This window comes from Amphiprion ocellaris, chromosome 24 (assembly GCF_022539595.1).
Source record: "Amphiprion ocellaris isolate individual 3 ecotype Okinawa chromosome 24, ASM2253959v1, whole genome shotgun sequence".
NCBI lineage: Eukaryota > Metazoa > Chordata > Actinopteri > Pomacentridae > Amphiprion > Amphiprion ocellaris.
The window spans coordinates 12,843,911-12,866,700 of record NC_072789.1 but is presented as its reverse complement, the minus strand read 5'-3'; the positions used below and the strand labels follow the sequence as shown (position 1 = coordinate 12,866,700).

Below are 22,790 nucleotides of genomic sequence, written 5' to 3'. Positions count from 1 at the left end.
ACGGCGGTAAATGGAGTGAAAAATGCGACTCACTCTGGACGCTGTGCGACTTGACGTCCCTCCACTCCTGAGAGCCCACCTCCTTGTACTGGACCAGGTAGTAGCTAATGGGAACGCCGCCGTGAGAGTCCGGCTTCATGAACGTGACGGTCGCCAGGCGCTGGGAAACAGCCGAGAGACGAACGGAGTACGGATTCGATGGTACGTCTGGAAACAGGAAATAAGAACATGAGTCCAACACAAACAGCAAACCGGTTTATTTTGGCGTTTCTTCACAATCACTGACATGGTTTCAGTTTCTGAAAATCCTGCTTTCTACAATGATTGTACCGAGAAAAGGAAACAGTTGGGTGAAGTTGTATGAAAGCCACAACCCCTATTTTTCAGAAAAATCACCAAATAAACACCATGTATCAAAGCAAGAAACTGTAAAAACAGGACGAATTGTTGGATTTTCAACTTTCAGTTTGGAAAATTAATTCAATCTAAGCTTGGTGTCTGGAGCAACTCATCAAAATGTTTCTAGCTGACCTCAAAAGTTGCTTAAAAAGTTGTAGCTGGGTGATATGGCATCAGATTTTCACCATCTCAGGTTTATCGTAGCTCCTGAAACTGTGACGTTCTGGGTTGTGATGTGTGCTGTGACTTTAGGAGTACATCTATGGAGACCACAGATAGACAGACATACTGTAGGTCGAGGATGTTTTTTATCTCAAAGGGAAATTTCATAATTTGGGCAATATTTGTCATAAATAGCAAAGGAAATGAGCAAAAGAACCTTTGAAATGTTAGCTAGCTAGTAAGTACAACTTTGATGTTTCACTCAGAGGGAAATATTACACAGTTTACATCAATTGTCTATAATGAAGTGCTGTTATGTAAAACATCTGGAGGCTCCCTGCACCACTTACATTATATCCAACTGCCACCAAACCTAAAACAGAAATTATACTAACAATTAACCTGTTGGCGAGTTTGAAAGGGATGTTTTCCTTTAAAAACTGCAGAAACTACACTGTAATTCAGGCACATCTCAGCTGATCTGCAGGGAAATTAATCTTAGAAATTAATTGTATGTAGAGTCACCATTGTTTTCTATTGTTAAAAGCGCTTCTTTTTTTTCCGATGATTTGTGAAATTACAATTTTGAGGCATTTCTGAGTTCTCTCTCCTTCTTCATGGTTGTTTTGCTTCCACAGAGGTGCAGGATGTTATATTGTAGTGAAAAATGAACCACAGTGAGTAAAAACACAACAGCTCTAAAGAAACTGCTTGTAGTTCATTGGCGTTAACCAGAACTAACCCATCTAAATCTGACCGAAACAGCTCTAAAGTGGTGCTATCACAATAATCCAAATTTTTTACTACATAGCTACTGTGCCGAAAATCCATCTATCCATCCATCATCTGTGCACCGCTTAATCCTCATGAAATATGAAAGGAGTAAAAAAATACTTTCTTTTTAGGGTGTCTAGGGTTGAGAAAGTCAGTCCATTTGACAGCTGATGAGATATCAAAATTACATACATCTACCTCATGATGGTGCTGGAGGAGAAGCAACGGGACCACCAAGGCCTTGAGGATTCCTTCAAGGTTCATGAACACAACATTTCTGGGGTAATATATCCCACAGTTGCTGGGATATTTCAGTCTGGACTAAACTTATGTGTAGATTGGCTTACTCACTGACAAAAATACAAGAGAAAGCGAGTTCTCTGTAGTTCCGGGCAGACACATCCACTGCCACTTGTGCTATAATGACCATAATTCCACTAAATGAGGTTTACCCACAACTGACGGTGCTTTAATGCTGCAGACTGAACTCCCTGTGCCTTTCACCTGTTACGCCTCTTTCACCTCCATAAGCAAACTAATAACAGACATTATTGCTGTAACAACCATGAAAGTACTTCCACATACAGTAATTCACTTCATTTTGAGGGAAGACGCTGCATCTTCCACTCGTCCTTGGCCTTGTTTGAGTTGTAGATCAAAGTATTTGCTCTTTTTTTTTTCCACATTTCTCCCTCCGAAAGCCTCAGTGCAACATTAACATCCTTACTGCCAAATCAAAACACTTTGATTCACTACAAACTTACTTAAATGTAAAGCTGCTTCTAGTGGTTTTCACTCAAGGTTAAGCTTTGAAGACATCATCTCCCTTCTGAGTCTCCAATTTTGAAACTAACTTTTGTGTCTCTGTGCAGAATTCTAAGCGTCAGAACAACTTCCAAAACACATTGTTTCCTGCAAGATTACATATTAGGTCAGCTTTTTGCTCACTACTTTCCTCCGTAGCCAGAGCAATTCAATCTGCACTAAAGATAATTGGACTGCACTATTGTGTATTAGCCGGCGCTACCGTAAATTAGGGGGTACTTCAGTAAATAGCGAGGGCTATGGTAAATCAGCCAGCACTATTTGAGATTAGGGTAGACTGAATAGGGGTTGGGAGTTGTTGGGGAATTTATCTTCCTGAGAATTGCAAATAAGGCTATTACCATTAGTAGAGAGGTAGAGAGTAGTTGAGCGGTTCGGAGCTACTGCGAGGGGCAGTGATTCAGTAGGTGTGAGGTCTCCGACTCTGCAGATATTGGAGTTGAAATTAAGTCGCCGATCTTATTAGCTCAGGTAAGAGGCCACACAACAGTGGCAGCTCTGCAGACTCACCTGCCTGGGCCAGAATGAACTCCTGGTATCGAACGCCAATGTTGTTCCTCGCTGTGCAGTTGTAGCGTCCGAAGTCCCTGTCGGACATCGGAGTGACCTGGAGACAAAAACAATCAAAGGTTTGAATTACAGACAAGACGTATATACTGACACTACTGCAGACAGTTTTGGTTTAATTTATCCAAGTTTTCTATTTCTACTCTAATACAGAGGTGATTGATAGAATCCAACTCATTAAAAATACATTTAAAGCTGCGCCAATCAATATACATTAACGATGGATCAAATAACTAAGTGTAATGTGAGCATGTAGGGGTTGCTTATAGTAAGAATTATCACCCAGCTCAGGGTTTTGGTTTAAAGGCTCAATATTAAGACTCCATTGTGTTCCTTCACTCTATTATCAATTTTATTTTCAGCAAAAGGTAGATGTTTTGACCAGAAGAAAGCTAAAAAAGAATCCCTAATGCTGCATGCAGAGCATTAAACAGCAGAAAAAACGAGCATTTAGAAGCTTTAGAGGCAGATATTTCCATGCAGGACTGGTGGAGATCAAACACTGAGCTAAAAGAGACATTATAAGCAAAATGTTCCTATTTAAAATGTCTACTTGAGCAGCTTTTGAATTAAAGTACTGTTTTGAATAAATCTCACTTATCTTTCTGCTTTGGTGAAAGTCATTTTCTTTACAGTTTATCCCTTCAAATTTCAGTCAAAGTGCAAAAATTAGGTTTGTTGCTCCTTTAGCATTATGCATCTGAACTCTGCTTTCCTTGTGATTTTTCTGCAGCAAATCAGCACAGGCATGTGCTATGTAAGTGACGCCTTGACAACAAGCCGCATCACTATCTGAAAATGAATGTTGCATTGAGAACGTTAATCTTGTTATCATAGAGCATCATCGTGGTTCCTGACAACATCCTCCAAACATCGCAGCTACAAGTCTTAGTCCACTTTAAGCTCATTGGAACTGATAAATATCCCTAAAATGTTCTTTGACTTATATAATGCTCGAACTTGCAGGTAATGTTAGCTTATATTGTGAGAATGTTCTCTACTAGCTGGGCATTCCTTTCTTTCTTTATTCTTCCTTGTTGTCAGCCAATTCTTATTTTTGAAACTGCGGAATCAGTGGATTAATTCATTGTCAAAGCTACAGTTTTGTCTATAATTGGTAGCAAGCTGAGGTATCGAACTCACCTCCAGCACAGATTTGCCCTCTGCACTGTGGACCCGAGTGTTGGCGGTTCCCTCTGCTGAGATGGTGAAGCGTTCTCTCCTCCACAGCATGGTGGCGGGCGGGTTGGACATCACATCACAGCTGATGTTCACCGGATTCCCCTCCCACGAGTAATAAATGGTGTGGTTGGTCAGGAACTTCGGTATATCTGTCCAAAACACAGCGACACGATCTGTCACACCTGAATTAATTGCAACTTAACGCAGCTGAAACAGGACTAGAAAACGAGCGATCGCTGATGTGTGAGGAATTTGTGGCAGCCAATTAAACCCACAAATCAAAGGTGGAGCTGCGCCCGATGATCAAAGGCGTAAAAATGACTTGCCGAAGCTTAACCCACAAATTTCTTAAAGGGGAGAAGAAAAAGCATTTCACTGCCTTCCCAAGCTCCCTCTGCAATGCTAAAAAGAAAAACTTAAATTTAATTGAAGCCACCTCATGCTGGTTAGGAGGGCTGATCTGCAGGCCTCCATTACAATCATCTCCCCCAAGAATAAGAATAAAGGATGCAAACAGAAGCTCATTTGCCCCAGCAAATAGAAAGGGCAGTAATGGACGATCACAGCGGCGAGCTGTTGTGCGGATTTCTTCTGGCCCAGTCAGCCCAGCTCAGTCGGAAAGGCATTATGGTTGCTTTATGCTCGCTTGCAGGATTCCATTAAAGAGATTGATGCCTGGCTCTCTGTCACAGCTGAGGACGTGTTATCCCCCTGCAGCCTGAAGTGACTTAGTAAATGAGTTCATTAGTTCGGTGGCGACGGCAGGCTCAGCCCCGCCACACTCAGCTGTGTCTTTCTGCAGAGTCTAGTCGGAGAGCAAGTTGTCAGCTGTGGCTCTGGCAAAAAACAAGTTTACAGTATAATGAAAGCAGCATCTTTGCTTCATGCGTGTGAGATCTGTTTATTTTTTTCACCCAACATGAGGATGCCATCAAACTTTTTTCAAAAAGTGTCAACTTCTCGTGAAGTATGCAAAACAACTTTTGAAGGGACTCCATGAACCCGAAAGTCACCTCAGCCAGAGGAGGAGAAAATTGGGTTTCCACATGACAACAGAGATACAGTTTTCATTTCTCCCTGGATGTCTCTCTGAATATATTTGTTTGTCTGGCCTCTCGCTTTGTTGTTCCTCTGAGCTTCAAGGTGGAATTGCTGCACCTAAAAAAAACCAAAACATTTTCCCCTGGTCTAGCTTAACCAACAGAGCCGCTCACATAATGAAGCTAATCATTCCGAGGCCAAAATGGAGATCTTAGCTTCAGAGCTCATTAGGCAGAGGGAGAGCCCGGCCCAAATAACCCCAAACAACCAGCGCTGAGGAATGCTGGCGCTCATCGGGAAGTAAGGGAGCTGTCAGCGGGAGAAAACGAACGGCAATGCATGACATCCTCTGGCTAATTAACCCTTCTGGAGGCAGCATGTGTGGTGGAGTAGTGCAGGGCTTTGGAGGGGAGCTGTTTGTAATGAAATAATGTTCTTCAGGAAGAAAAACAACCAGAAAACAGTTATCAGAACTAAGCGTGAGTGAACTCGTGAACTCTCTACAAGACTGCGAGGGATTCCCATGTTTCTCTCTGGGTTGCTTTCAGCTGTAAATGTGCACATTTGTTCCGTTTTCTGAAACATCAGAGGGCTGTGAGGGTTATATCAGGTGACCGCGGCTACATAAGCAACACTCCTCTGCATTTTGCCCACAGACACTCTTACACAACTTGTTGCTTGAAGATCTCCAGTTCTTCCCAAGTTTCCCGATTCGACCTCTGGTTATCGGCTGAACCACCTGTGAAACCTTGAATCAGACAGTAAACAAACTTACACTCGATATCCAGGAACATGCTCTTCTGATGCCCTCCGATCCTGCTCAGCGCCTCACAGTCGAATCGGCCCAAGTCGGTCAGTTTCACACCGCTGATGGTCAACACTGACTTGCCGTGACGACCACGAACTTCAAACCTCCCGTCCTGGCTCTGTAGGCACAAACACATCCACACATACTGTTAGACATAACCTCCAACTGCAGACAAGACACTGTTATTCAGATAACACAATTAAAACAACATACATCAAGCCAAACTCCTGCCCAATAAACAAATAAGCCTGATGTTAGTATGCGTAAATACTAAATACTCCATGTTGTGTCCCCATTTTTTTGGCTCGAAACAGTGCAGACATTGATTTCACCGTTAAGTGTTGCCTGAATGAGCTGCTTTAGCTTTAAATGCAGCTAAACTGCTGCTGTTCACACCCCATTCAGGAAGAAGACTCTCTCTGCCTTACATTGGAGCTGTCATAGACTTTACTGCCTGTATGAGACTTTCTATTGCATCGATCCTTCTCTCTCATCGGTCATTTAAAATGGTAATATTGACCAATTCATGGCACGGTCGTTGTTCTTAACTTGTATCTGGTGACGCTGACGACGTTGCGATAGTTGTGACAGTTAACATGTAGCACTAGTTTCCTGTGTTTTCGTAACTTTTGCACACTTGTCCTGTTTTCTGACAACAGAACCAGAAAAATATGTAAATGAGAGCAGCTCAATTGTGAATTCAGCTGTATTAAAATGAAGTACGTATTTGTAAGCAGAGAGAGCAAGAGGGAAGCTAACAGATGTAAAGAAATGACACTAGGTGTGGAACACATATTTTTTAAAATCAATCTTAAAGCTTCTACCCTCTCTGAATTTCTCTTGGCATCACAGTTTCCACAGAGCTCTAACCTGTGGGTATACAATTACAGCTAAAAGCAGCATTAGCCACATTTTGCCACACCAAAACTGATCCAGGAGTGAAGAAACTAAAGTCTTTATTAAAATTTTTGTCTATATTCATCTATTGGTTCCTCAGTTTCAACGTGGAAAATGAATAAAATTGTGACTGGCTCATAAAGCTGGGAGGCCATACAGTTGATGGGGGCTAGAATGGCAGTAAGATGCGACCTTTACTTTTGACCTTGAGTTTTTAAGACACACAAAACACAAGAAAATACATTTTAACCACCCTACAATATTATATAGTGTAACAAACTACTCAACTAATTCTTCATAGAAAAACAAGCAAATTTAAAGACGAACAAGTATATTGGTGCAACACCCCATAAACTAGCTGTTTGTTGTTCCATAATGGTCTCATGCCATCAGAAATTCTAGTTGTGGGGTTGTTTGAATGCAGAATGTAAAAGGCATTTACATTCCAATACTTTTCCACACAGAAACATCAGCTAACTGAACAGACCTGAGCTAAAATGTGCTCGACAGTTTGTTTATGATCCTGTATGGAATGAAAGTCACATCCAGGATGACGTAAAGTTGCAGGCATGACAAAGCAGAATCACTGAGGTGTCTAGAGAAGGTCTGTTGCCAAGTAATTTACAGAAAGTAGCTGGTCCAACTTTGTTTTGACCACTGAGTGGCAGCCCCTTGATCCATTCTGACCCCCTTGCAGGCAACCGTCACTTGTCACGCCGAGTCAGGGTTAATGCAATAAACTGTCGATTTATTACAAGGTCATTACATCTGTATGAAGACAGATGGTATCAATTTGAAGCAACGGGTCAATTACAGCAGACGAGGCTATCATTCCAGTAATCGACATTCCCTCGTAATGAGAAAAAACAGCCCAGGAGCATCCTTGTTGCAGACATGATACGGCTGCAGCCTTCACATTGTTAGCAGCAGATAACCTCCATGACCCTCAAGAAAGTACTTCTCAGGACTCCGAGTTGATGCAATAGAGGCGTACATGACTGCAGCAGCAGATCTGAAGGTCACAGATGAAATGTAAAATCATTTCAACCAAAGTCCTCTGCTGTCTTTTATTTTATTCTCAAGGTAATGTGCTTCTTTTTCATGCAAAGAAATGAAGTCCAGTAATTGTGTTATTTCAGATGATTTATGATCATGATGCCAAATCAGATGAAACCATGAACAGAGGCTACATATGTTTGCCTCACTGTCTCTACCTCATATAAATATGTCATGAAGGAGTTGGTTGACATTTGTCATGTGCAGACGAAACACCGTCATGAATAAGAAACACAGTTTTAGTTTAGGTCTTATTATTCATTGAGGCTGAGAGTGCTGTAGGCTGTTATTAACATAAGTACCCACCAAAAGGCACACAGCATATTATGGTGGCAATCTGTCCTGGGCTCTCTAAGCCTTCGTGAACACAAAGATCCCGCAGCAGCGGCAGATCATAATGCCACTGTCACTGTTAACTCATGCTGAAATGGACCCGATTACAAAATGCTTGTGTGCATCAAGAAAATACAGTGGAAGGGATGCATTTCTTGGACATGATCACAGAGTTATTAGAGGGATAAAACACTATTATTACACTCCTAAGCTTGGTGGCAATAAAAAATACATTGAAAAAAGTACAATGTCTTTTCTGCATTGCTGCTTTCTAATTAGTCAAGTCATCTTAAACAAACTGGTTTTATAAGAGTAAAAACAGAAGCTCAAGGCCTGGACGTTAATGCAGGATTGCACTCAAATTAATGTTGCTAATAAAGGAATTAGTAAAAACAGAGATGAGGCTGAGAGTCAAATCCTGTCCCTATAAGAGTTTTTATTGAAGGGATATCCAGCAATGCTGGAGGTTTGTTGCTTGTGTTTTTGTTGCAACTTGAGTTAAAAAAAATGTGATAGTAAAGTCTTTGTCCAGGTGAACTTTTGTGAGCCTGTCTTGAAAAGATTAAGTCCTCTTCGGTTGTGTCCTGGGGCAGCATCTGCCTGGAGATGCCGGTAGCAAAATTTAACCAAGGAACGCGGCAGAGTTATGTGACAATCGGCGTTGGTTTGTCTGTCTACTTGTCTGTCTGTCTGTCTGTTCGCAACATTACTCAAAAATGGAATAACAAATTTGGATGAAATTTTCAGGGAAGGTCAGAAATGACACAAGGACTGAGTGATTAGATTTTGGCCATGATGCGGCTTATAGTCTGGATCCACGGAATTGTTAAATATTTCTGCGTCATTGCGAGATAGCTGCATCACTGTAACTATCAGTACTATGCTCTCTGAGTGCTTTTCTTGTTATTTATATGATCATTCTCTTCTTCTGCTTCTTGATCTCAACAGAATTCTGTCTACGCTGCTGATTTCTTGCAAGATGTCCTCATATGCATATTTGCACATGTCTGCATGTGTCTTTCTACTTGTATATTAGCATATGTAAGTCTGCGTATTTGTGTGCACCTTTTGTACACCTCCTTTATAGATTTCCCAGTAAATCAATGCACATCCAGCCCCTTCTAATGCCCTCCTGTCACCGCCTCTGCTAATACTCATTATGTGTCTAAGCCTCATAAGCCTCGGCTGTGAAGCCCCCTCTTCTGAATCACACTCTCTTTATGTTGTCGCTCGCAGACTGCTCCAGCATTATCCTGTTTAGAATGGCTTATCTTTGCTCTTATCGTCTCAATACTATCAACCAATGAGGTGGAGCGGCGTTTAAAAGGTGCCGTCCTGCTCTCTTTGTGCTGCCATTGCAGACTTTGCTTGTTTGCCTCGCCAGCTGAGGTCAATGGGATCGGGAGGGTGTGTGTTGAATAGAAAAGCTGAGGATGGGGAGGGGGGATGAAACGGGGAGGGAGGCGAATGAGAGGAAATCTTCCAGGAGAGAGCTTCTGAGTCAGGAAATTACTCGCTAACCCCCCTCCGCCTCCTCGCAACTCCCCCCGAACCTCCGCCAACTGACAGGGTTTGCGTCTGGAGACGAACTCGCCCCAAGAGCAGTTTGACATGCAGCTCAGTGGAACGACGAGGCGAGAGCACAACGGACACGTGTACGTTGCCGCCAGTTTGCTGTAGATACTGCATGCACATGAGCAGTAATCGACATGAAAGTACAGACATACAAAGAAAATAAATGAATGAGGGAAGTGAACATGTGAAACCTTCCCAATCTGATCCATAAGACCTGAAAAACGAGTTAAATCTCAACCGCGACATCTCAAATGGATCCTGCAGACTGTTTCTACATTAATTCAGCCCCGATTTCAAGAATTGTCTGACATCAAAAAGTGTCCCCTGTAAATGTCAGCGAGGCTGGAAACAGCAGCTTGTCTAATTTTGACACAGTGTGTAGCTTCTTCTAGCAGTCAAGTGTTCATACGTGCATCCCTGGTATGATTACTGCACCACCTTAACCTCGTGACCACTACAAAATTACATTTAATAATGGCTTTCTGGTTTAAGTAAATGGAGGCAATCAAGTGTGTGGATGCAGGTAACAACAGTGAGTCCTTGGCTTTTGTCTACATTCGACTACATTTTGTTGCAACCAGGTATCAAATGGTGAGAAAAACAATCATCTCAACAGGTGGGAGCATGCTCTTTGAAAGGTTTAATTTTGAAATCTTTTGAAAATAGCTCGAATTTATGCAAATGGGCTTGCGAGATTTCTGCAAAGCAGAAGGTTACAAAGTTCTTCCAAAGTTTAACTCTATTCAAAAACTGTAATTCAGAGTTTAACTCTATTGAATCACATATTCTAACAGCCATCTAAGGAAAGACTTCTAACGTCAGCAGCTCTTTAGGCTCAGATGTTTTGCATGAATTCAAGAGCAGGCTGCTAACCTTGCTCCAAAGCGAAACAATACCGGAGTAGCGAAACAATCCCCAGACTCAAATCTTACCTCGGTGCAGAATTAAATTCCAGGGACTGCATCGCATTATGTTCTCGTACTAAGGGTCACAGTGTTAGTTGACAAAGAAAGAGAAGAAGGGAAGCAACATTATGTAGTGAGCAAAACTCAGCCTTTTGAGGCTTAACAACAGGAGATGAGTGTGTGCAGCCTGGATATGCAGATTGGAGAGCAAATTGAGAGAGGAACATCCTGCCTTAAACCTAAATGACTGCCGCCATCCATCACGCCTCGTGCTGCACAAGTCGTGTTTGTCTTTGCGTATGTTTAGGTGTGTTGGTTTGCACTACACATTTCCATAATTGCATTTGCTGTGGGAAGAGAAGCACTTACTCTCATTTTCGGCTGTGATTTATCAACCCGAGCGATTCGAGCCAATGCACACATTCATTTATCTCTGCGGTGACCTTTTTCCCCAGCAAAAGAATGGCTGCCATCTTTGTTTTTTGTTTTTTTTTTGTGCCTCTGTGAAAGCCTCAGATTTCTGTGATGGAAGTACATACGGTTTTTGACATTGATGGTACGTCGTTCGAGAATAATTACTTTTTCAAGAAAATGGCTGTGCACCTCATTCGATTTCTGATTCGGGAGGCTGTTATTTTGGACAAAGTGAATAATGGATGTGGAGGGAAAATACAAAAATAGCTGCTTTGTGTCTGTTAAGCTGGATTACACAAAATGTTAGTCAAAGCGAGGCACAAAAAAAACAGAGTAAACGAAAAGTATTAGCCCTGAAAAGTTCAAGCTTCTTGCTGCTTCTGTGTGCTGAGAGTGAATCGAAGTAAAAGTGTGTGCTGATTTCCCTGGAGATAATAATCTCAGCAAAGTGTGAGTGCAAGGTGAATATATTGTGTGAGGGCAGCCGTCTTTGAGGCTTCATGCATCAGTTATAGCGCAGAAAATCACTGTATTGTCAGAATGAAAGAAAATAATCTATCACTGTTGAATGTAAATACTATTAGGTCCTGAACAGCTCTGTAAGCACTAAATGACTGTGATTGTAGCGTTTCATGTTATGGCAGATGGCAATTATTAGGTCTGTTTCTATTTTTATGAGGACGTATAGAAGTAATTACCTGCTAATGTTGCTTTTAGTAGTCAACCGGAATAAGCTGGACGGGTCTATTTTTCCCTGTTTAAATAAAAGAATTTATATTGTTGCTGCATGAAATCCTTAAAAAAGCCACTTTTTTTCAGCTGTGAGTGACTCATGAGTAATTTGAGGACACCTTTGATTTATAGAAACCTTTCAAAAACTCATTAGTGAAACTCTGCGACAACCGGACGAACACCAACGCTGCATTACCGGGTTGGCATTTGGTTTTCACTCGAGAGTAATTGCACCAACTTCACATTCAAAGGCGCATTTTAAACGACGCAGAAAGAAACCCTGCCGCAAATATAGATTTGTGTATGTAGATGGCATCTCTTCCTTATTTTCTTGATCAGCTGTTGGTGAACGTAGCGAGTGCTGTGCAGCGTTTTGCCGCGGCGCCCGCGACGATGAAGCACTTTTGATTCAGCGCCTCTGACTGTTTTTTTCCCATAGCAACCGTGCCCGAGGCTCCCGGGTGTCTGAGCCATCTGCTGTGCCAAAATGACAGACAAAATGTGATTTCTCTGAAACAAAGCCGGAATAATTGGTCTTCATGACACGCAATAAAAATAGGGAGGGCTGGGGGAAGAATGAGATACAATACTTGTGCACCAGCAGCTCTTCCCATTTTAAATCTCAGTATGACACAATTAATACACATAATTGAAACACATTGCTCGTTTTTGTCTCTGACCTCTCACATTTTGGCACTGGTGTTGCTCCAGCACAGTTCCTCTTGATGAATGTGACTATTCGCTGGTGGAAAAGAGGCATTTTATTCAGATCACAATCAAATAAATTCCCTGAAATATCCAGAACTAGATACATCTCAGTGACATGTGCATCTTCTGTATATGCACATATGCACATTGGCATCTTTCTGTCTGTATACGGTTAAGCCAAATTCTGATTTATAGTGAATTTTTATTGGATCAGTAGATTTATTCTGGCTGGAAACAACATCAACAAGCAAAACAAGGCAAAAGGGCAGGTTTCAGATGCTAGTGATGAATTAGAAGAACATCTTTACTAAAAATGCCCAAATATTATTTGTCTATGGCTAACCAGTAGTCAGTGGCTATCCTGTATTTCATGATCTCCAGGTCTGTGAGGTTGGAAGGCTTCCTTGCCACAACTCTGGTCTTCAGTTCCTCCACAGATTCTGGATGGGGTTCAGGTCTGGACTCTAAAATGTCCGTGCTGTTGCCGCTTAACTATTTCTGAACCACTTTTGCTGTAGGTTTTAGATCATTGCCTTACTGGAAGCTCCAATGTTGCCCAAAGACAGGTTTTTCTGCAGACCACCTTATGTTTTCCTTCTGAACCTTGATGTTGTCCTTTTTTCTCATCATGGTGTTTGTTTTGACAATTTTGGCTGGGCTGTTGGCTAAAAATACACCCAAAACATTATAATGCCGCCACCATGCTTGGCCGTGGGGATGGTGTTCTCAGGGTTGAAAGCTTCTCTTTTCTTTCTCCAAATAAAAGCCCCGTCCCTGCTTGCAAATAATTCCATTTTCATGACCAAAAGCTTTTTTTCTAGCTTTCTAAATTAGCTTTTTTTTTGTTTCTGTCATTGAGAAGTGGAGTCCTTCTTGGTTGGCGTCCATGGAGGCCAGAGATGTTGGTACCTGAACTGTTCAGATTCATCAGGATGATCTCAGTGGTAATCATTCTTACTAGCACAGCAGCCACCTTTAGATTCCAACTATGAATGTGGAACTGCTTGTACTTTTTGGCTCTGCTTTGCACTGCGGCCACCGGAACATGAAAACACTTGGATTTGGCTTTATAGACTTTCAGAGTCTTGCGAGGAGCCACAATGTGCAGCTCTCTCTCAGTGATGGACTACTAACAAGTTCAGGGAGCACTCTGGTTTTAGCTGTAACTTGCAATTGAAACTAGAGAACTGCTGCATGATGCAACAGAATGCTCGAAAACATGGCAGAAGATACCAGGACCATTTGGAATAGGACACACGCTGCAATTCCTGAAACATTTGCGACGATGTCCTGCCATCTTTTGTTACTTGGATTGTTTATGCCATTTCCTGCCAGAGGAAACCCATTAGTCCAATAAAAATCCATGATAAATCAAACTCTGTTGTATGAACAATTTTGGGTGTGGATTTTTGATGCATCCTTCCTAAGTTATGTCCTATATGTCCAACACTGATAGTGTAGGTGTTACCAATACTCTGTGATGATGCACACAAGCACACACCAGCCAGATGGACTTTCTGGCAGCTTCTACCTTGTCTCCGTCCACGAAGGTCTGGCCGTCGCTGGCTCTCCTCCAGGAAATGTCAGGCAGCGGCTCGCCCTCAGCCACACAGGAGATCATGGCGGCGCTGCCCTCCACGGCCGTCACGTTTTTCAGCTGGGTGATGTGGGGCTGGACTGGAGGCCACAGAGGACGAGGGGAGGAGGAAGTAAATAAGAGAACAAAATTAGAAAGAATAGACTGGAAGGCCGGAGGATGCGATGTGAGGGAGGGTGAGGAGGAGGGAAACTGTCAACTCATAAGGGTGGGAGGAGATGAAGGCTATACCATGGGGTTTAAACACCGAGCTGATGCATGACTTTGGTACTGACAGTATAGGCCAAGATCATTTATAAACTGCAGTCATACTCTACAGGTTCGATAGTGGAACGGCCTCCGGCTTATTTTCAGCAGATTCCTTGGCATAGGTGGCCACACAAAACTGACTTTGCTAAAGTTTTAAAGCCCAAAAACTCCTCTTCCGCCTATTTGTTTTAAATAAATATAGATTTTTGTCTGGAAGGATGCCTCTCCAGCACCGTGTGAATTGCTTTTGGTGCGCAGCGACTCCGCGATAAGTGCTGAGAAGCGAGCCTTTGGGGGTCGGTCCCTGCTCGCCGCCTCCTGATAAGATGCTCTAAGCAAGCCCTGAAACCTGATGCATGGCAAGGCCACAGAGCATGTCACATGAATCATGGATTACTGCTTTTTTCCCCCCTACACACACACACACACACACACGCACACACACACACACTGCACTTAAGTCCTTAACAGGGTGCTTGCAAAGTAGCGTAGCATAAAATCCAAAAGGAAAAGGGAAGTGAATGGAAAATGGTGACAACTGTACTGAAGGCTTTTAACAACGCTCGGGGGGAACCCGGCCAATGTTTGCCAATTTCACATGGCCTCAGCCTCGGGGTGGAGGACTGATCACCGGGGATTTTGGGAGCTTGTCAAAACACAAACATACACACAACCAAATATACATACAAAACCTGCAAGACCCTCAGAAAACAGATCAATGTTGTAAGAATAGGGCTGAATGAACCTTTATATACCGAGACATGTTTGTTAGTTAGTCTAAACTAAACCCAACCTCAACTCCAATCCAAAAGGATCATTTTTGCTTCCTGAAACATAGTTTTATTCCAAAAAAAATTTCATAGCTTACAACAACATTGAACCCATTGAAGCTTACTGTAATTGGTAAGCAAAAATATAATACTCAAAAGAAGTAAATATCAGCTCCCAATATCTCCAAGTTGGGTATTTGCCGTTATGGAAAATGAAAAAGTAACAGTTTAAATGTGCTACAACAACAACACAGGCCACAAAGTTGGAAATAAATGCAACAAAAGTCACTACACCTTTCATGACTGAGATTTTTCAATACTTCAAATGCCCACCTTTTCTTTGATGCTACTTACTACCTTTCTCTGCACTACCTTTCTGCTTAAAATATCCCAAGAGTGTCCTATTTGATTTAACTCAGGTGAACTATTAGTATTCTTGTATTTCCACAGACATTCATGGTGCATCGATAAATGTCATCAACACCTTTTGTACTCATGCAGCCCCATGTCATCACAATCCCACCTTCGTGCTTCACAGTCAGGACTATGCATTCACTGTGCTAGTTCTGGTCAGGTTCACGCCAGACGCACTGGACATCTTCTCAGCCAAACAAATTGATTGTGGTCTCATCTGACCAAAGAATGTTCTCCCAAAATCCATCTCATTTTCACCCTTTGTGAAGTTTCACAATCAGAGCAATTTCTTCCCATGTGGATCCATGATGCAGACGTGGCCTATAGGTCCAAAACTGACAAAGTTCTGGTGTTCACAGATCCTGTTAGAACCATGTTCATGCTGTGATGCTGATTGGAAATCACAGCTCAGTTTGGTTTCAGAAATCTCAAGTGTTTTTACTTTTGATACCTTGAATTTCTACTTTTTTGGGCCTGAATTTATAACACAATCTTCATATAATATTTGTTTCTGACCTACAGGAGGAAATATTCTACTCGTCAACTTAAAACACAGTATTAAAACAAGTTTAATGTAATGCTTTCTTTTTTATACAGAGAAAAATAGAACAAATTCAGAAGTAATGTTTCTTTTTGTTATCTGATATTGGTATTAAAATAAACTCAATAAACTATTAATAAGTAAGAAGAGGTTGCTGTGTGTTTGTAGTACACTGTTAATTTTCTACCATAATAGAACATTCTGTGGAATTGGAGTTAAGAGAGACAGAAAAGGGCAGGTGAAAACCACTCAGCTATGTTTGAATATGCGATGTACAAATGTAAAAAGAGAATCATGGTCAATACAAGTGTCAAATATCAGTGGGCTTTAAAATGTAGGGCCACTTGTGTTACAGAGAATGTCATTTCATGTTGTTCGTGAGCTGGAAGTCAAGTAGCTGCAGATAAAGCATGAATTAAACACCTGACACCAATCAGCTAATGCGAGCGCCAACATAGTGCTCTATCAGTCCTTCTCTGTACAGAAAAACTGTGTAAACTGTGATAGATAGCAAAGGATTTGTTAGTGTAGCCTCTGTTTTAACATTTAAAGTGTAATGCGGATATCCATCATTCAGTTCTTCCTAGCTAAAATCCAGAATGCAGCTGCCAGAGTCCTAACTGACACCAAGAAACTGGACCATATCACACCAGTCATCAAATCACTACACTGGCTTCCTCTTCAAAATCTGACTCTTGGTCTCCAAAGCACTGAATGGTCTTGGACCAAAATACATCCTGGACTTATTAGCTCCATATGACTGTCTAGTCACAGTGTAATTACGACTTGTCAAAATGATGTTGGGATCATCTATTATTCAATTGCAGATTGTCTAAATCAGCTATTAAATTGTTTCTGAGTCAAAAAATCCTTTAACAACAGTCACAGGTCTCCTACAGTAACATAAGCAACCACCGGAATGACTCATTTAGCCAAAGACCGACTCCTAAAATCTTGTTTTGCTCAAACAAGTCAAAGCAATTTCCCACGAAACGCAGATAATTTCACTTGTTTCGAAAACAAATCAGCTTACTTCAAAAGTCCTTCAGGATAAAGTGTCCTGTTCAACAATCTGCTTGATTCGGTTTTGTGTGGAGACAAAAGGAAGCTGCGGAGAGAACAAGTGAAATTATCTTAACATCCTGAAAGAAGTTTTTCTTGCCATAAACCCTCATAATGAGACTAAATGACTTGTTAAGATGAGTTTTGCAGAGAGGAAGACGCGAGGAGCACTTCAGAGACTCGTCCACGTCTATTAAACCGTCTGACGGCTCTTTTGTGGCAGAAATACATGTATGTAGACGAATACAAATACCACCTCAGATAAAAGTGTTAACAGCAGCCAGACCGGTGTGAACCAGTTCTTCATCGCCACCTTATCTGCAGCTGTTTTTGCCCCAGATGCCCTTCATCATGCAACTATTAAATGGAAAACGTCTCATTTATCAAGCATGGTGCAAAAACCCCTCTGCAGGGAACATTATTAATAACGCATTATCTAAAACATTTCAACTCCAAATGAGAACGAACTGAGAAGCATTTGTGTGCTGGAAGATAAAAATCCAGAATTAATTTGACCTTCCAGGTTCGGGGGTATTTTTACTGAGTGCAGTTTGTTCTTTTCATTTTCATTTGTGACTTTAAATGAACTTCATTAAGTTTCTCTTTAACCCTGTATAATTAAAAACAGGGGTGTTTTACTCCAGCATTTGTTAATAACTATAATTACACTTTATTATATCAATTATACATATTATAATAATTATACTTGTAAATGTGAGATTGAGCCACCTCACACTGTCAGTCCTGATGGAAAAAAAACAGCCTCAATCACTGTCTGAACCTGTGAAAAAGCCATTAATGTGTCAGAAAGTTGACATAAATATGCAGTTTGACTCATTGTTGTCAAAGAAGAGTGTTTACATTGACATTTCTTAGCTGCTTGCACACAGTTAATGCAGCAAAAAGCCCCGTTCTGCAGCTAAACACTATTTTCACCCCGTCAATCGTAATATTTGACATTACATAAAGCTCTTATCCCTCCCACTGACAGGTATCAGAAAGCAAACCACGGCACTGACTCCATCTGATAATCATAATGTGTGCATTTGTTGTTTTCTCTTGTGTGGATTCACAAAGCAAATGTCAGCACAGATTCTCTCTCTTATAACTACAAAGTTTAAAGGGTTTAACAGAGAAAATCCACCGTCAGATGCTGTTCTGTGATGCTAAACAGCGCATCGCCAGGCTATGATTCAGTTCACTTCATTGCTGGAGTTATTGTCTGGCAAAAAAAGAATGATGTCATTTGCTGTTCTTGCTGTCTTGTCTCATTCTACTTGCGTTTCCCATAAAGAGTGCAGAATCGTATTGAATCATGTTACCATTCAACAGAAAGAGGAACTTTTGGAGAGAGGACAATGCCATGAAGTGTTCAAACTACAGTATGAAAAACCCATTTAAGACGCTGCTGCATTTCACACCCTGCTGACAATAGATCGAAAAAAATGCAAACTGTGGCCAGCTGCAGAGGAGTCTAAAGATTATTTCTGCAGAGAAATGGATACCACTCCTTCTTCTATCACAAATTCCTTTATTGCCTGCTGATTTTTTGCCAGAAAAGTGTAGCTCTTTTACGGAAACCTGGCATTTACTGGTGATGCTTCAGATAGCTGAACAATTCTCTGCTGTCAAACTGTATTGTTGACAAGCGAGAACAGCCCAAAACTGTGATGCAGCTGCAGCTAGCAGCTGTCTGCAGGCACATGCTTTGAGAGAGCTGCTAATATTAACATGTTAACATGCTCAGAGTGTATGTAGAGGATGGATGAAGCCACCATATCACCCACTGGATTGTGGACTAAAGCTGCCACTACTTCAACTGTTTTTCTATCAGTTCAACCATTGGCTATTTTACCAATTAATCTGAGCAATTAATTTCCATTAAGTTTCAATTTAAGCCTTTTAGAAAGTGAAGAACTTACCAAGCGGTGGATATTTTACAAGCACAGACCAGCTAAAGCAATTGATTTTCTCTTTATTGTGTTACAAGCATGTTGGCAGACACTATCTCCATTTTTTAAGCCATGGTCATGACAAGCAAAAGGTAGATCTGACTGACTGATAAGTCATCTACATACAGGCATCTATAGCAGGGGTGTCAAACATGCAGCCTGCGGGCCAAAACCAGCCCTCCAGAGGGTCCAATTCGGCCCGCAGGAGGACTTTATGAAGTGTAAAAATTACAGAGAAGGCATTAAATGCAAATTGGAAATTTGTAAAACAAGTTGCTTTGATCATAAAGTAAAATACTACACGGCTCATTGATGTTTTGTCGTTTCGTGTCTTGTCTTTGTAACATTTTGTGTCTCATTTTTTTAATAGCTTGTCTTGTTTTTCTTGTTTTGTTGTCTTTTTTGTCTGACTTTTGTCATTTTGTGTTTCGGTTTATTCATGTTGTTTTGTGTATTATTTTTGTCATTTTGTGTTTTTTCTTGTCTCGCTTGTGTTGTTTGTCTACTTTTTGTTGTTTTGTTTTTCGCTTTTTTAATCTTTTGTCTCATTTGTGTCATTTTTTTGTCACTTTGTAACTTTTTTGTCAAATTTTTAGTTTTGTTTGGTGTCGTTTGTCTCCTTTTGTTCCTTGCTTTTGTCATTTTGTGTCTCGTTTTTGTCATTTTGTGTCTCATTTTTGTTTTTGTTGTTTTTTGTCTTATTTTCTTACTTCTGTCATATTGATTATAAAGTAAAATACTACATTGTTCAGTTCCAGATAGCCGTTACGAAAAGGATTAGAAAAATTAAAATTCTGACCTAAAAGCAGGGTTTCTACTGCATGTGAGAGTTTCTGGTGTCCCTGAAAGAGGAAAATTACGAACAACACTATCAGAGATGAAAAGTTTAGAAAGTGTAGCAGATTAGCAGTTTTTGTTTATCAAATGGTGCAAAAAAACAACAAAAAATGCATAGACATCTATTAAATAGGGAAATACTGGCTTTACTGTCTGCAGACCGGTTACTTAATTTTGCAGCACTGTGTACTGATTCGTGTTTTGTGCAAAATTACATGGCAATCTGCCCAGTGATTGTAAGAATAAACTAAAAATGTTAACCCGATGCAAGCACTAGAGCAAAAGTTTGGAGATCACCAAAGTCATAAATGGCTGCGCAAAACTTCAAGGAAATCCACTGAATATTTGTGGAGATATTTCTGCCTGGACCAAAGTAGTGAAGCAACCAGTCAAGCGTCCCTGAAGCCATGCTGCTAGCATACGCTAACCAAGAAGTGCATGTACAGTAGCTGTTCCTTAACCCTATAAATGGTGTTCTTTATTCCTCCAGCAGCACAAAGCCCAGAGTAGTGGACTTAATCCCTGAAGACTGACAGCTGAAGGGAAGGATGGCGAACACACAGCAGCCAGGAACATGAATGGTGAATGAAATGGGAACAAAGATCTCAGCAATTTAATGTCCTTTTAAACTATTTCTGGCAACATGTGGGCGTGGATCTGCATGTGGAACTGTTAAACACAAGCAAAAAACCTGGTGGACTGATGTTAAATATGAAGCATGAACATGAGTGAAGAACACACACACACACACACACACTTGCACACTCCTTGTCCAACTTAAACACAGTTTTCCTCCCTTACTGCTGTCAAAGGTAATAAAACTAACTTACAACTGCGTTTGCCCGCCGCACAGCCCAAAGATCTCCTCCCTCCTTCTTAACGTCTTCATTTAAATGTGCATTTTGAAGAACAAGCGCTTCTCACATCTTGAAAGGATGTTGATGACTGGAGCACAAATCTCCATACATTTTCATGAGCGGAACGAACGCTATCAGAGTGATCTGGGAGGAAATAGCCAGCAGGTTTATGAAAATATAAATAGAATTTTTTTTTATGAGGGGGTGTAGTAATTGAAATATAAAGCAATAAATGAAATATTTCTCCTCAGGAGAAATGCTTCTCATTGGTGCAGCTGAGGGCCATGTTTGGACATTTGTGCTCTTAAAAAATATGAATTTGAATTTGTAGATGTTCTCATAATGAAGTTTTACGGTGCAACATAAAACATTGTTCGCTGCTGGTCAATGCTATCACATTTAAAATCTCTGGTGGTGCACAAAATAACAGATAATAGAAAACAGACTTTTTCAGTGATAGGAAGCTTTTTGATGCGATTTAAAAGTTGCGCTTGATAAAACACTGAAAAACATTATGTTTTCCGTCCACTTATCTACTATGCAGATAATTTCGGTTTATTTGTCTGGGTGTTGAGAGATCTGTCTGTTCTGCTGCCACCCGAGCACAGTGGAGGTGAATGCGCTTCAAATGCACTTTATACTAAAGAAATATTCTCTGTGCTTAGCAATGGCATTCTGAAAAATTGTTGCTGTAGCTAATATGCATCTTAGCATAATGTGTTACATCATCAGAGATACAATGTAAAACAGAAGTACATATTTCCTCTAATGAACAAGCAATGTGTAATCAGAGGTCCATCCCTGTTGACATCCATAGGTCGATACACATTCACAGTAATAGCACCACCTGATGGACAGTTTTCATAGTTCTCCAAGGCCACAGGTCAAAATAACACCTGGTGGACATGCTTGGATTCGCTGACCAGCAAGGATGCGAGGACCCGATCAATGCTGCTTGCAGCTTTAATTATGACTATATTTCCAATGTGGCAAATCTAAAAAGAGCAAATATCCCAATGTTGAGCTGAGAAACGATTTAGCTTAAGAAAAGCTGAAGAAAAGACTGAAAGCCCAGCCCTTCACTAAACACTGTTGCACTTGACAGACTGCAAAAAAAATGAAAAAAAAATTCTGTCATCTGTACTGCCTGTAGACACCACAGTCCTATTATCACATTTGAACTTGTTGTCTAGCTCTTATCCAGGTTGTTTTCTCCTGACTAGATCCTGCTTGTGTTGTATCTACTCTCAGATGGACGTGGCTTTGGATAAAAGTCTGCTTAGTGAAATAGTAGAACTGTAGAAACGATGCTATTCCTGAGATGTTCAATGACCAAACATCCTCACCAAACACTTTGAGGAAGAGCTCTCTTTCCTGAGATCCCGCCTTGTTGGTGGCCTTGCAGGTGTAGGTTCCTCCGTCGCCCTGTCGGATGTTGCGGATGGTTAACATGCTGCGTCCACCTTCCAGCCTGTTGAAAACGTGCTGCTCCGATGGCTCCAGCTGCTGCCCTTTTCTGCACAAATAAAAAAGCAGACGCCACGGATGAGCCAGAGCAGAAAAAAGACATGCGTCAACCAGCTCGCACCTGACAGTGACCTCCGCAAAACTCCCACCGCAGCACACGTTTGAAGCTACAGATGTATAATCCCTGCACTTTGGGTGTCGACTGATCCCATAAAAGAGAGGCTAAGTGCAGGCGGCTCCGGTTTGAAGCCATTTCTATCTATAGCGCATAAACAGGTGAAAACATGACAGCACTTTTTATAGAAACTCTTTCAAGCCTGATGAAAGAATTGTTCTGGATAGACATACTATAATTGAAATAGTTCAATGAATCATTTGTTGTGTGTCATCGAAATTCTTCACACGCTGCAACTTCTCAAACTCCACCATGCAGAAAAATACCATCTTCCCATTCGCAGTCAGTGTTGGGGTCCCGTCAGAGCTCACTTGTGTTGTTGTGTACATTCTGTTCTGGCCTGCAGCACATTAAATTACTCCGGTGTGGTGTGGAATACAGTGCTGAGTTAATGTCTTTTCTTATTGGACTCTGCGGGGAAATTAGTCAGAAAAAAAGCAACTGCTAAATTGATCCATGTCTACATTTAAGCTTCATAGCAGAAGCATAAT

General features: G+C 41.2%; 1 protein-coding gene across 4 annotated transcripts in view; it reads right to left on the bottom strand.

Annotated features, from left to right (window-relative positions):
- Positions 1 to 22,790, bottom strand: part of LOC111565647 (neural cell adhesion molecule 2) — a 329,641-nt gene that overhangs the window by 39,508 nt on the left and 267,343 nt on the right. For all 4 annotated transcript variants that reach the window (XM_055008080.1, XM_055008081.1, XM_055008078.1 and 1 more), the window contains exons 7-12: positions 22,004 to 22,173; positions 13,910 to 14,055; positions 5,726 to 5,876; positions 3,871 to 4,058; positions 2,671 to 2,767; positions 34 to 207 (exon numbers count right to left, since the gene is read on the bottom strand). In XM_055008080.1, the coding sequence (XP_054864055.1) occupies positions 34 to 207; positions 2,671 to 2,767; positions 3,871 to 4,058; positions 5,726 to 5,876; positions 13,910 to 14,055; positions 22,004 to 22,173 (926 nt within the window). The remainder of the gene's footprint in view (positions 1 to 33; positions 208 to 2,670; positions 2,768 to 3,870; positions 4,059 to 5,725; positions 5,877 to 13,909; positions 14,056 to 22,003; positions 22,174 to 22,790) is intronic.